Genomic DNA, 15,553 nt, shown 5'->3' with positions numbered 1-15,553 from the left:
TTTTTAGTATAATAAAATGATAATAAAAGATATTACATAGTATTATATTGTGGAGAATAATATTAGATTATATATTTATATATCATTATACTATAGAATATTATTATCCTATACTATAATATAATATTATTATAATTATAATATAATCTATATTATAATATAATATATTAATTATAATCTAAGGGTGTGATTGGTTAGTCATTAAAAAAATATTTTTTTACTTTTTAATTTTAAAAAATAAAAATTAAAAAATAATATTTTGTAATACTATAAAAAACAAAAGGCAAAAATCAAAAACTCAAAATAATTGCTTTATATACAAAGCAAAAATTTTTTTCCTTCCAAAACTTTTTTTTTACTTTTTTTTGTTTCTCCACATCTAAAACATCAAATCAAAAAGTAAAGAGTCCAAATCCTTCTTCCTCATCGAGCTCTTCACCTCCCCACCCCCTTTTTCCTCCTTTTTCGAACTATTCTCTCTCGTCAAGCTCTTTATCTGCCGTCTCCAAACGTTGCTTTTTGCTTTATAGCAACATAGTTACCAAACATACTTTTTGCTTTTTTATTTTTACTCAATAGCAAAAATTAAAAAAATAAAAAATATTTTTTAAAAATTAAAAATTAAAATTTATAATCGAACGCACCCTAATATAATAATAGATTATAATATAATATTTTATTTTATTTTATTTTTAAAATATTATTATGTTATAATATATTATTATAATATAATAATATTATAATAGATTATAATATTATAATATATTATAATATAATAATATTATATATCTATAACATAAATATTATTATATTTTTAAATATTATTTTATTACATAATATTATTATCATATAATGTAATGTAATATAATATTATATTATATAATTATAATTATAATGTAATATATAATGTAATATAATATAATATAATGAATTATAATCTAATTTAATAATGAATTATAATATTATTGATTATATTATATTATTATCATATAATAATATTATAGTATTAACAAATACTATTATATCAAATTATATTTTAATAATACAATAATACTATAATAGATTATATTATATATTTATAATATATCATAATATTAATTTATTATTATATTATATTATATATATATAATAATAATATAATATGATATGGCTATGAGATTTGTTAGTGAGTATTTATGTCATTAAAAAATTTATTTAAATCAAAACAGCTTTGCGATATTAGCCAAAAAGTACTTTTGAAGAAAATTTTAAAATATCACTTTCTCCTAAGTAGACTTTTTCAATTTTCTGGTAAAATCAAAATAACTTTTTAATTTTTTATTAACATCACTATATTATCCCAAAGTACTTTCTGAGAGTCAGAAAGTATTTTCTGGTATTCTAAAAACTTAGCCAAACAAGATCTAAGTATAGTCTCATACAACTACATCAAAATATCTCATTTTCAACCTCACTTCCCTTCGTATGTCCTAACTCCACCATCATTACTTCTTCTCGAAAAATATTACAAGTAGCTTTATATTGTCTTATTTTTCTGTCTATTGATGAATCTATGACATTGAAGGCGGTGAGATCAAACATGATATTTGCTAAAGAAATTTTTATTTTATCATATTTTTTAAATCATTAATTTCTTATAGTTCTAATATTTCGAGCATTTGCAAGCTCATGATCCAAATACATGCTAAGGACTCCCTCACTAAGTAGGATTGACAATCTGAAATAAAAACATATACTTTCAAATTTAAAAATTTTTATGATTAAGATATGGCATATGCAATGCACGTAGTTATTATAAAAATTATATTATTAAATATTTAAAAATGAATAAATCTTGATCATTTTTCTTTTAAATCCTATAAATTATAAAATTATCAAATAAATATAGCTCATAAAATTTACAAGAACTAAGTCTAAGTGTTTCCCAGAGAAATAATTAATTACATGTTATCAATATGATCGACAACACTGTTGCAATACAGATTATGATTTTCCTTATAGTTTAAAGCACGTGATTATAGTATATAAAAATATACTTTAGGAGTGAAAGATGTATGATGTGGAGTCTCACAAACAAATAGAGATATGGGATTTCATTGAATAATAGGATATTTAATGCTTTTTGATGTAAAATAAATATTGCATTCATCTTGGTTATTTTACCTTTCCAAATTGGTTACGTTTGGTTGTATAAGTGGAACTGTTAATGTGGCTTAAATTTTGGATATCTTTTATGGGCTCGAACTATGACCCAATCTGAAAAGCCCGCGTTGCGACCTGAATGAAATATTTTGGGAGATCTGTGATGGTAGCGGAGGGCATGGGCCAATAGGCCCATGTCCGAAGCCCACCACTAATCTCATTGCGGGGTGCGGGGGGCAATGCCCCCCGGTACGGATCAGTATAAATATTGTATTTTCTGTCAATCTCGGCAGTTTTGTGAGAGAGGTTTGGAAAATCAAATTGCGGCTAGGGTTTGGAGAGTTCTTGAGTGATTGTATCTCTCTTTTCATCATACTGGAATTTTTCTTTCGTATCTTGCCCGTGGACGTAGGCTTTTCAGCCGAACTACGTAAATCTTGTATTTGTTTTTTATTCTCTTCTCTATTTTGTGTGATTGTAGAATCTGTGTGTGCCCTATATTTGTGCTTGCTATAACAGGAACAAAGAGAGGAGTAAGCATATTTTAAAGGCATATTAGTTGCATAAATGGAGCAAAAGTAGAATGGATACTTTTCAAAATGATATTTTTGAAAAATATACTATAGAAAAATATGCACTATTGTTACTTGGTGAAGTAAGGGCCGAAGTAGCTAAAGTTGGTGCTTCCCATTTTCTCCTATTTTTACTTTCAAATAACTATAGCTCCCAATAGACCCAATAGACATGACAATGCTTTCGAGTCTGACCTGATATAATCTATAACTACACCTAATACATTATCCTACTCGATCCAAGTTTTAGACCTAATTACCTAAATTTAACTTAAAACATCAAGAGAGGTCTCTTCTCCTCTCTCCCTAGCCTCCAATTATTTTCTTTTTTCTCCATCTAAGGCATAGGAAATGATCTCTTTTTTTTATCTATCTCGCTCTCCCCACCATCGTCTTTATCAGCTGCTTCCTAGCCTCAACTTTCTCCCATGACCATTATCACCTATCACTACAAATCTCATCTCCTCCTCCCAGGCACAAATCGCTATTTCTATGGAGGAGAATGGTTGGGATGGAGGAGAATTGGAGAAGATGATGATATAAAGATTGCATTGAGGAGCGCATCGAGATATCCTAGTATGATTGTTTTTAAAAAAAAAAATATCGTCAATTTTAAATCTCATAGATAATTAAGTTTGTTTATACAGAGCAGAAGTGGCATGAAATCATGAATCCTTTACTCTTGGATTAGAAGATCATTTTTTGACATCTCTTTAAGATATCATATTTTAATATGTTTTACTAGTTCAGCGTGATGCCACTTTGGCCAACAATTTTGATAGACAGTTCTTGATATGCTTTTTTATTAACTTATAATACATGGTAAATATATAATATATATTAGCAGATACAAATATATTTCATCTTGATTTTTATTCTTCTAAAGAAGAAAAATAAGATGAGTGCATGAGACAAAAATGACAAAGTAGATAACAAGTCACATGATTTAAAGGAAGAAAATTTGCCTTGCTTTTAGAAAATGAAAGAGAGTCTTTGCAACCATCTAAGTTGGCATTTCACATGACTAGTTTATTGACTTATAAAAAAGCCGGCAAGCAATTGCTACATCATCATCCATGTTTCAATTGTTAAATGAGCGACTTAGATGGATCTATGGCTCATATTTATTCTCTATGAGTATAAATGTTGATAATGTTTACTATCTATCCAAGTCAACAATTGAGAGGACTAATTCGCATTACTTAATTGAAGAAGATGGCATGCAACCCAACGCTCGTATTGTGCATCACAAGGTTTAAGAGAACTCACCAATAATATACTTATGCAATGTCTTTAATGGCCTAAGCTCTATTTATAACTACGATCCCTTCTCTCATCCTTGTCATCCTCTCTTACTCATCTTCCCACTCCAAGGTTTTGCGACATGTGGAGCCAATGGGTTTTTATTCTCTTTCATTAATTCGGTCTATTGCCTAATTTGTGAATGCTAGTATTCTAAGGATATCCACCGTATCTCCATCCATCTCCTTCTCTAGCAGTCTCTATGAGATTTCTCCCCCAGTTTGGCTTTCTCGAATCATCAAAATGGTTGAATTTTGTATTGGGATCTCTATGCCATTCAATTTTTAATAACAATTATTTTTTTAATTTTTTTATTTTCTTTCTTAGTGTCTAAGTATGATAACATGTAGGTTTATGAAAAATAGAGTATTTTTCTTCTTTATATATATATATATATATATAGTCATGATGATGCTTAGATTTTATAATATATAAGGCATTTTAAGAATTATCATGATTTTTTATGTCTTAATACTTTGTGCTTTAGAGTTTTGCAGCTTGAACATGCATACGTGGGGTAATTATCTAAACAAAATGATGGTGGTGATGTGATGGAAGGATTTCAAATATTTAAAAATTAAAAAAATAATGCCTTTATAGTAGATTTCTTTAAATTCATCTGAACGGAATAAGAAGAGGTTATATACAACTAAAGCTTGATCAATTGCACACAAAATGATAGATAACAAAATGGGGCATTTATCGAGTATATTGATTTTAGTAAAGATAGGTAGGGGTGTAAATAAATCAGAATGCTCATAAGTTAGTCAAGTTCGACTTAGCTCGAATAATTTTTTGAGTCAAGCTCGAATAACAAAATACTCAGTTTAAAAGTTCACGAGCCTAATAGAATTTATACATATATTTTTAATAATATTATTTTTTAATGATATATTAATATTTTTATTATTAATAAGTTAAGGTTTGATTTTCAGCTCGAACTTGAGCTCGAGCATGGCTAATTGATGTTGAGTCAAGTTGATTTCAAGTTTTACCTATTTTTTATTAAGTCGAGCTCAAACTAGAGATATTAAGGTTCGATTGATCTCAAACTGAGTTTTGAATCTAAATATTTTGAATCGAATCAAGTTCGAATTTTCAGCTATTCGACTCAGTTTGTCTTGATTGCACCCCTAAAAATGAAGTACAATAAGAATAGCTTGTTTTTAATTAAATAAAAAAGTGATTGTGACCTTTATTTACATTTGAGTGTTGAATGACTCATTCTCCATCAAATTTATCTAGATGTCATGTGAAAGAATAACTTGAACTTTTAAGTACAAACTATTCTATTATCAAATAATTCACATGTCTAGAATTTTATATCGAGTTTTCTTATTTATTCCTCCACAATACCTTTTTTTTTTTGTATTTAGATTGTTATTGTTATTTTTGGTAAAGTCCTTTTAGTCAAACTCAAGTGAGATCTAAAATATATAGTTAGATTCTAACATTTGAATTAATTAATATGATCAATTTATTTCTATTTGAGAATCAAGTTATACCACATCCAAAATTTTCAAAATCAAGTCAATGATGCCAAAACTAGCTATGAAAACTATAACCTTCTCTTTCAATCTTCTTTTTAAGGTAAAGTGAGACTAATACATATTTTTTAAATTTTATTAAATATTAATATCAAATCTTATGCAATCTATGTATTGCAAAAAAAATCATGCATGATTGGATGGTAGATATGTAGCCCATCTAAGGAATGGATGGCTGTCATTTATCAGGTTACTTTGCCAAACACAACCACACATGCCAAACAAGAATGGTTGAGAGATGGATGATAGCTAATCCATCATAAAATCGACAATACGTCCCCAATCCAATTAGCTGGCCTTCGACATCGCAAAATACCAGGGCTGTGGCTCGAAGCAAGCCAGGGTTGGGCCAGAGCTGATCATGGGTCAGCCATAGATGCAGAAAATATCAAATTTTAAATTTGCTTTGCTTCTTGTCCGATCATCAGTTCTAGGCTAGGATGCATCTTTCATGCCAAAGAAGGATTTACCTTCCCACGGTCAATGGTTACTTCGAGATCGGATCAATAGAGTTCAGAGTGCTTGATGATCTGTGCAAGATGCAATCCAACGGTTGACAAAAAAAAAATCAATCGCCCTCTTGCGCAGAAGTACAACCCGAGCCTAGTAGACCCCGCTGGTAGGCGCGTAGACTCACGCCGGTGAAGAGACGGCCGCTCTCCAAACAACCCTTCCAATGAGCCCGCGAGGTTGCCTCTCTGCTTATAGCCGAGCTCTCAAACCCTTCTCCCGCGCTATCTCATGGAAGCCGGTCGGTAATCCCTTCTGTCTCACGCGTGCGCGCCCCTTTCGATCCATCGCACCCTGTTAATACTACCCATCGCCTCTCTCTTTCTCTCTTTCTTTCTCCATGGCAGACGGGGAGGCCGCAGCAAACCCTAATCTCGGAAGTGTCGCGATCGGGGACGGGCCTCCACTCCGGCGCCTCCACGACCGCGCGGCTCCTGCCCGCGATGGCCGGCGAGGGGCGGTACTTCGTCTCCGGGCTCAGCCGGTCGAGGGTCCCCGCCAAGATCGACCACGCCGTGGACTCCCCCCTCTGCACCACTCTTTGCGGCGATGGGGCTAGGGTCCGGACCGTCGAGCACCTCCTCTCGGCTCTGGAGGCGTGTGGGGTCGATAACTGCCGCATCGAGATCGAAAGCGGAGACGAGGTTGTTGGGCAAGGGTCTATTGCCGATCTCTTGGCCTTCAAGAAGTTGCCTTTGCTTGAAAATTGATGCCACATTGATGCTTCTCTATACTTAAATTAAGCAATTCTTTATCCCACATTGATGTTTCTCTATACTTAAATTAAGCAATTCAAGAGACATGCCTCGAGATATATATGCAAAGAACAATAGAGTTCTTCTAGTGTCCCATTTTGTAGGGACAATTTCTAGGGCAAATGATTAACTAATTTGCAGGTCCCTTTGTTAGATGGTTCGGCAAAAGGATGGGTTGAGGCGATAGAACAAGTTGGGTTGTGTGCTGCAGAGAATTCCTGTGGCCATAATATGGATAAACTAGCACCCGAGCTGCATGAGCCTATGTATTTAAGGAGGAACGATTCTTTTGTAGCTGCCTTCCCATCCTCCAAAGTTCAGATCACTTATGGAATAGACTTTCCAAAGGTATTTTTTTCTTTTTATGGCCAATTGCTACTGGGAAAATTATGCTAACACAAGCTCCTAAATCTAGGCTACTCATTGCAACAAAACTCTTCAGTTTTTTCCAAGATATTTTCCAGGAAAAATTGTTAAAATCTGTGAAAAAGAGATAAATATGTTTTATTAGACATGTTGCAAACATAATTTTAAAAAATTACATATAGCTATAAAATAATAAACGTCATATTAGCAATCTTATTTTATTATTATGATAGTATGGGAAAATACCAAAAAGTGTAATCGATGTAATGACAATGTACTTAATTTCTTACTTGTTTTTATGTAGTTCTATTGGCTTTCTAGCACCAAAGTTTCCTCTTTTAAAAATTGAGGAGACTTGATATATGAGTTTTTTTTTTTTTTTTCATAATAAATTCAAAAGAAATATGATTCATTACCATGAGTACGCAATACATGGTATTCATTGATCCAAAATATCACAGCACATGGTTTGTTTACAATCATATAATAAATAAGTTATATTTTTGGTGTACGTTGTAAGACATAGAAGTACGAGGATGAACCAGTGCATATTCCATTTCGTTCCTTAAAGTTTTCTTATTTCAGTTTTCTCATTTCTTACATTTCACCTGATGCAATAGCATTAGTGGCTCAAGTCATTCATTAACCCTATTGTGAGGATGGTTGATATTTGAATTATTGGGTTTCCATGGAATGATTCTTGTCCTTCTAAATTTCTAGCAAACCATTGACATTGCATAACCATATGTTTGCAATTTATGCACTTATGCATGATATTGATGGTGGAAAAATAAGGATAGCTGAAGGTGGACTATGATTTATTTAATGGTTAAGGTGGAATGTAATTTATTTAATGTGATTCATACAATGATTCTTGATGATTAAGGTACTATATCACATAATGCATCCTGTAACAGGTGCCTGCTATTGGTTGTCAGTGGTTCTCTTCTTTCTTGGATGCCTCTATATACTTGAAAGAAATAGCTTCTTCAAGAACCTTTTGCATATATGAGGAGGTTTGGTTACGTCTTACTGCACCTGTATCAGTGATCTTATTTTCATCATTGCTGCTATTGCTTGTCTTCCTCTGTCTTGGTTACATGATATAATATCAACATTTTTACATGGTGGCTGTAACTTCAGCGTTTTTTGTTTGCATTCTTCGGGTTTGTCCTTGAAACCCAAAGATGAAGGAGTGGATTGATTTCTGTGAGAAAAAAGCAGCAGAATTGTATCTATTGAAATAAGGGGCATGTGAAGAAAAAGGTATTCCTTTCTATCAAGAAAAAAGAAAGGGACGGCCTTCCAAAAAACTAAGTAAGAGTGGAGTTGGCAGAAGCAGGCATAAGAGGAGCCTAACAACAATTTGTTAGAAAGAAAATTCATGCGGCAAGCCCAAGTAGATGGAACAAAGGTTACCAAGAGAATAGATCAGATGTGACGAGCGTATCATCGCCATACTACGTTCTATGGGCCATATGCATCATGTGTGTACTTGAGATTGTCTGGATGCTTTAAATGCTGTCACGCCTAAGCCTCTTTCTAGATGGCTGGTACATGGGCATCTTTTGATTGCAAGATATTTTTAGATTTGTCACTTTTTTTCCTACTTTCTATCTCAATCGACAGTCCTGCTTTCAAAATGCAGACCTTGTTCTTCTCTCGACAACTTTTGGCAGAATGCATTGCTACTTTATTGTTTCAATTTCCGGTTTTTGTAGTATTAAATTCAGTTGTGGTTCTGCACTTTCATTTATTTCATAATAGTATTTGAACATTTTGAATATGCAATGGTAATACTGATGTATTTAATCTAAAATTTTCTCATATTATCTCATATATCATGAGCTATCTATGTGCATACAAATTGTTTGTAGGTTGAAAGAATGCGCAATGCTGGGCTGATTCAAGGAGGATCAGCTGAAAATGCCATTGTTTGCAGGTGAGTTGTCCCATAATTGTTTTGACATTATCTATCTTTATCATGTATATTTAGGATGTTTTTGGTGATTGTTAATCTACTATAGTAGAGTGTAATTTTTGAAGAGAATGAGATACTATGATATTGGCCTCTGCGTGCAAGCATCTAGCCAGGCTCGGGGTTTGCATAATATTTAGTGCCTAGATATATCACTTACAACATTCTTTAAAAGAATCTGAAAGCAAAATATGTGGCAAGATTGCTTGAGTTTTTATCTTAAGTTGAAAATGGATTGTTTGAATCCATCATTTGATATGATTGAGGTTATGATCATGTTGTTTTTAACATAAGAGCACATTTTGTGACTGCAATGTATAACGTGGAATGGTACAACAGAGATAAATGCTTACCTGATACAATCCCTAACTATTATGAGTACCCTAACCTTGAGCTAACCTAAACATATGAGGTCGTAATATTTGAAGCTTGAGCTTAATATCAAACTTGTAGACTGACCTGAGACAACCTCAATTCTGTAAGCATCTTGGGCTATGTCAAGCAATACCTAATCATCTCAACCTGTTTGCAGCTTGCTTGAAGCCAATTGGTGCTGACATTAAACTCTGTGGGATCTTCTCATGTGTATGTTTATATTTTTCTTGTTTTATAATTTTTTTTTTTTTTTTTTTAAAGTATTCTCTAATTTGAATGAGTGAGATTTATTTGTTGGAATGTTTTGTCATTCCAAATTCCATGTGAAGCCTTTTCAGGTCCGAAATTTGACAGACAAATCATTGCATTATATATACATAGTTCTATCTCTATATACAGGGGTGGTTCTAATATGCATAGGGTGTCAAGAGAGAACTTTGTGCCCACATGACCAAATTCAATGTTGGGGGGCTAAAAAATTGCAAACCTGTAACATTCAATGTGATCTACGATGTCTAAAATTCCTATATACAAAAGATTACATCCCCTTTTGGGATTTTCAGATGTTTGTCGCAAATCTAATTGTTTCATTTTCTTCTTCTTTTGTAGTGCCAATGCTGGTTGGTTAAATCCACCACTACGTTTTCATGATGAACCTTGTCGCCACAAAGTTTTAGATCTTGTGGGGGACTTTTCTCTCTTTGCACAAAATGGTAACCAAGGGCTTTTGCTTGCGCATATAATTGCATATAAGGTTTGGTTCTCTACTTATGATGCATATATAGCTTGGTTTATTAAATCATCATACTTCTAAATAAATTGAGGGGGATAAAATTTGTCCTTCCCTGTCATATTGACGTGATTAATTTACCTCTCTCTCAACTTTATCCAGTGAATGTTTGGAGGATAACATTGAAATTGAAGTACTGTTTCTCCACTAGCTCTTCTTTGTGGCCCTATCCTTAATCCCAAAACTAAGATCTCATTGCTTTCATCTACTTCTGAATCTTCCTCATTTTGCAGACTTTGCATTTAATGCAAATGGGAAATTTTAGTTATATTGAAAAGGACACTTGAAGGATTAGAAACTGTTGAGAATTGAGGAAGTCATTAAAGAAAAGTTGGTGGCTTCCACTATGAGATTTAAAGAGGAATGTAGGATGAGGAGAATTGTAACTCAACCAGTGGTTTCTGGAGTGTGCGTGCGTGCGTGTGTTGGTCAGTTAAGGTGGCTGTAATTTGATGTTAAAGGCAAATCATTTGTTTCTGCCCTATAAGTTTTTTAAGGAAAATTAATTACAATAATAAATCATTATTAAACATAACTTTTTGTTCACTAAAATCAATAAAAGACTGTGTTACTGTATGTTTAGTAAAACTGATGTAAGTTTATAGTGAAAAGCATTGCTTAACCTTTATTTTCTGAAAAATATGCCAACGTAGGGTGTTTTAACATACTTAATTCAAACAGTCTTAGAAAAAGAATAGGATGTTGCACTTTCTTATACATGTGCTGAGCATGCCATACATGTAGACTTTTACCGATCTTGTGACGCTCTATGGGGATGCACCTTGGTGATAGAGTATTTCTTGGAGAACATGACATTATAATATGTCTCTGTAAGTCTGAGGATGAAAGCCAGAATTTGAAGCATTGCTTTAATAGAAAGAAGAAAAATGTGGAAAAGAAAACTGATAATATCTTTTAAAGATGCCATATTAAGATCATATTGTTGTATAGTAAATTATTTTAATCATCATCTGAGTGTCAAAAGAGGCTTGAATTGAATGAATAAATTAAATATCCAAGGAAAAATTCTACATATATTTTACCTAGCATGAAAAGTTTTCTGATGTATGTGTACTGCCACTGAAGTCGACGAAAGATTTGCTTGCCATCTGTGGACATTTTATGATTATCAAGTTGTGGTGCAGGCTGGTCATTCGCTGCATACTGAATTTGTGCGAAGCCTCTTGAATGTATGTGGATAGAAGTACATCATAAGCTTATCTGAAGCTGCAAGTTGCTCAGAAAATCAACTCATCTGCTGGCAAAACTGGTGTACAAAAATGTTGTACAATAATTTATTTGGACCCATGCTCGTGGATAGATACAGGCTTGCAAATGGTACCCGTCCGCTGGCTACTATCGAGCAAGGTCTTCATGGAATGTAAGGAGCAGACATGTGATTGTTGCTGTAATTGTTTGTGCGTAAGTTGACCAACACTGATGGAAAAGAGCGGGCTTGTGGAGCACCTTTTTCCATTATTTTTCTTTTAGTATCTTCAATGCAACCATTTTTGGGCATTATATATTTGTTATATCAGAAGTGCTTATGGGAAGCTAAATCGGAAATTTCATTTTCATGTGGAGAGGAAACTTGCACGAAGCCTTTAACTTCAACAGTGATGCATATACTTCTAATTTTCATGTTCCAATTTGAGCTATGGCCTAAACATGACATGGAGGAGCCCTCACGTCAGAATGGCCTGAATTATTAATTTCAATTTAACACGAGTATGTTTTCATCATTTTTTTTCTTGCATTCAACATGTTTGGCTTGACTTATTATTTCAAGACAGAAGATGACTTCTTTAATATTTAAATGCATGATGATAATGCATCGAAGCTATTCAGTGGCTAGGATTTTTTGGCATCAAAAATATCTACCACCCAGTTGGTGCAAAAGACCACCAAATCCTAATGGAAGTAGCGTAGCTTTCTCAGTACGCTGATAGCCACAGGAACCATTTGTTCTGGATTCTTGGCAAAACGTTTTCCTGTATTGAAGTGGCAAGAGCTGTTTACCTTTATTTCTTTTTGCTGCTAATGTTGTCGGTGCATGTATATCTTGACTGATGTTTTTCTATTTAATAGTGCATGCTTGTTGCTGATTACTGCTCAAGCCCAGTATTTCTACTGTTATAATGCATTTCCTCTGCTGGGAAGGCTTCACAGGTCTCCATTCTCCACTCATCTATATGTGTTCCTTCCCTTATAAAAACACCCCACATAGTTCTTTCCTCGAGGGAAAGACGAGAGAAGTGCACCACCTAAAAGCGGGAGGATGTTTTAACAAGTTACATATATAAATGAAAAATAAACAGACAGAGGATCGCGGTACATCATTGTATCCTTTCATGTGCGTTATATGTGCCACAAAAAGTTCACAGTATGTAGACAGTTGAAACCAAAGATAAGCATTCTTTTCTTCCATGTCAATCTTTCTATAAATAATAGCACTTATGTTTTGTCTCTTGTTTATGCTTTAGCATGGAGAACTTATCTAGGTCGTCCGTCGTACTTGAAATGAGCGAGAAGGCAAGAAGTTGATTCTAATGCAGGAAGTTAAGTGAGTTTACACATCTCATTGAAACTTTAATCAACATTCTAATTTTCAATATTTTGTCGGATATATTTAGTTTCTATGAGTATCATAGATTGTTTTCTAGCTCCATGTTTCACTATAATTTGAATAGATATTGATGTAATAGTGGCATATTCAATTGTCTCTATTTCGTATCCCTGTTGGTCATTGTCATTGCCACTATCAGAAAAAAGGCTAGGTGTTGGAAAAGAAGTCGAGGGCCATGTTTTATGTGATGAATTTAATTATGTGTATCTGATTACAACTTTGATACCCGAAGCCTTTTCTTTAGCTATGTAGTCTGTACGAGTTTCTTCTTCACTTGCAAGAACAGCGTAAATCTATTGGCTGTATCCCCCTCCCTGTATTTAGAAGAGTATACACCACGTACTGAACCATGTCATGTGATAATTTTCCTTCTGTACGTCTATCTGAGTAAACCCCTCAAAGTTGTACCATAGCCTGAGATTGTCATCGCCTTGCTAATAAATAATTACTATTTAAAATCCTGCATCAACTAAGAACTTTGATTAAATCATCCCAGGAAAACCTCTAGAATGCAGATGATTGCTTATCTAATATAAAACTCGTACTTTTTCTCATCAAGCCTCGAAATTTCCATTCTCAGTGCTAACTCACTCATTAAATTTAGATACTGCAAAGATCTCTCTCAAAAGAAAGTTACAAGGACATTACTAGCAGCCAACTTGCAAATAGCTATATGCATGATTACCCATACTTCCCCCATTTTCACATCCTCTTCTTTGATTATTCCAGATTATATGTGCTTTTGCTTGCATTATGTTAACTCGTTCTTAATTCTCCGGCATCTCTCTTTTCTAATATTCATCCTAATGACAAAACCAATGGACCCTGCTTCATGGGAATCAAAAAGTAAGTATTTAAATAGCAAGAGCATGGCGTATTATTTTTTCTATTGCTCTTGTTGTTCTCTTGGGTCGTTTGGGAAGTGGCATTGAGGTTTAACTGGTACATATGCATACTGTACAATGACGCTGCTTAATGAACTCTCTGAAATCTCCCACAAAAGCAAGAAAGGTGTGTTATTTGTTTATTTGACTCTGTGCAGTGAACAATCTGATTCTTATGTAGAATCTACGAGTTAAGAATTCATTTTATTTCTGATGCAGTGCTTCTATGCAGCTCCTAGCTGAATCTTCTCTCACATTGAGCCCCAGAGAATTTTATGAAAAAGACGCTCTTTTCATTTGATGTGCAGTATAATATTGTCCACATACGTGTTTGGACAAATGGCCCTTCTTTCTATTTCCCTTTTTCACTCTAAGATTAAAGAAATCATTAGAATTATCTGAGATTTGTCACCATTCACATGCACTGACAGTGTTTTGCTTTGGTCTGCTAATTATGTTTCGCATTGTTGGCCCCGTGAGTCTATTAAAAAGAAGGCATAATTGTACCAAAAAAAAAGAAGGCATAATTAGTTGCAGATAGTAGTCGTCATCATGAGAATAAGAGGAGAGACATGCAAAGGTTTAGATACTCGGGGTCACAGGGCCCATGAACCTCATCCGGTCATCCCAGAATCTGAGGCTTTTACTTCTCATGAAAGCGATGCCCGCAGAGAATTTATTCTCCAGCATATTTTCTCGTCTTTGACATTCCTGAAGGCAGTTCAGTCCCTTTTTCAGTGGTGCCTTGGGCCCTTTGAGATGGTGACCTGCATGTGCCTTTGTATACATTGATGTGTGTGTGAGAGAGAGAGAGATACCCTATGATAACTAGACACCATCATGGACATAGAGCAAAAGACAAGGATGTATCATCTACGGTCAAGATTCGTCGACTCAAAATTGAACCCCATATTGATTGATAGATAGTACGAGTTGGTACGTTCTCATACTGGATCTGAATCGATACAGAAACGAGGGAAGGAGGAAGGGAGAGGGATGTCGGTGGAGATGCTGGTGGCCACCATCGAGGTTTCATGATCCTTCGCGAGATAGATTAGAGAGAGAGGGAGAGGGAGAGAAACATAGGAAGAAGGTGGTAGGGAGGCTGACGCATGCCCATTGGATTATGAAAATCTACTTCATGGACGCTGTAGATTTTCTATTCATCGCAGATTCAAATTCATTGTTGATTTTATTGTAAATCATATTTTTAGAAAAATTACATTGAACAAGGATAGATCGCTCCTATTTCATACATGTGGTGTTTGCAGGATGGATTTTTGCTGTTCGAAGGCCGTGGCAACCTCCTGCTTCCTCTCTCTCCATTTCTTTTTCTCTTCCTCTATTTATCTTTCTCTCTAATTTCTCTCGTGAAGGACCGCAGAGTTTCGAAAGCATTGCTGGCCTTGACAGGCAACCACCGACTTTTTCATGTCCTTTCCTTCCCTTCTCCTCTCTTTTTTCCTTTTTTTTTTTCTCTCTCATTCCATTTTTGCTGGCATTCCAAATCGAATGCCTAAGCTGCATTGGTTGGCCGTTGGTATAGTTTTGCGAACCATGTCTAAAACATAATATTTGCCTTAACAAACATCATTTGTTGCAACCATGGCCTCAGAAGGATTTCACGTCTTGAATTTGCAATTTGTGACCAGGATCTTGTAAGAGTTTGAACGAAGGTTAAAAGTATTCCAACAAATCTTCATGAA

General features: G+C 34.1%; 1 protein-coding gene across 7 annotated transcripts; it reads left to right on the top strand.

The window, feature by feature from the left end:
* Positions 1-6,156: 6,156 nt before the first annotated feature.
* On the top strand, positions 6,157-11,914 carry LOC105048489 (probable UDP-3-O-acyl-N-acetylglucosamine deacetylase 1, mitochondrial). 7 transcript variants are annotated; one of them, XM_010927800.3, is made up of 7 exons: positions 6,157-6,314; positions 6,421-6,717; positions 6,970-7,176; positions 8,112-8,210; positions 9,072-9,136; positions 10,157-10,301; positions 11,483-11,914. In XM_010927800.3, exons 1-7 carry the CDS (start codon positions 6,240-6,242, stop codon positions 11,537-11,539), a joined length of 945 nt encoding a protein of 314 aa, XP_010926102.1. In that variant the 5' UTR covers positions 6,157-6,239; the 3' UTR covers positions 11,540-11,914. The 7 variants fall into 7 exon arrangements, with proteins under 7 accessions (XP_010926102.1, XP_073116284.1, XP_010926104.1 ...); XM_073260183.1 differs by lacking the exon at positions 11,483-11,914 and adding an exon at positions 9,705-9,757 and having other exon boundaries at positions 10,157-10,296; XM_073260182.1 differs by having other exon boundaries at positions 6,169-6,318.
* The last annotated feature ends 3,639 nt before the right edge of the window (positions 11,915-15,553 follow it).

The sequence above is a fragment of the Elaeis guineensis genome, chromosome 7 (genome assembly GCF_000442705.2).
Source record: "Elaeis guineensis isolate ETL-2024a chromosome 7, EG11, whole genome shotgun sequence".
In the NCBI taxonomy this organism is placed as follows: domain Eukaryota; kingdom Viridiplantae; phylum Streptophyta; class Magnoliopsida; order Arecales; family Arecaceae; genus Elaeis; species Elaeis guineensis.
The sequence above is the reverse complement of the archived record's forward strand: the minus strand, read 5'-3'. Positions and strand labels throughout refer to the sequence as shown.

Excerpts from the sequence above, each read along its gene's own strand:
- LOC105048489 (XM_010927800.3), top strand. The coding sequence starts at position 6,240 with ATGAGCCCGCGAGGTTGCCTCTCTGCTTATAGCCGAGCTCTCAAACCC. Across the intron at positions 9,137-10,156 it reads GAAAATGCCATTGTTTGCAG|TGCCAATGCTGGTTGGTTAA; the intron begins GTGAGTTGTCCC and ends CTTCTTTTGTAG. Across the intron at positions 10,302-11,482 it reads CGCATATAATTGCATATAAG|GCTGGTCATTCGCTGCATAC; the intron begins GTTTGGTTCTCT and ends GTTGTGGTGCAG.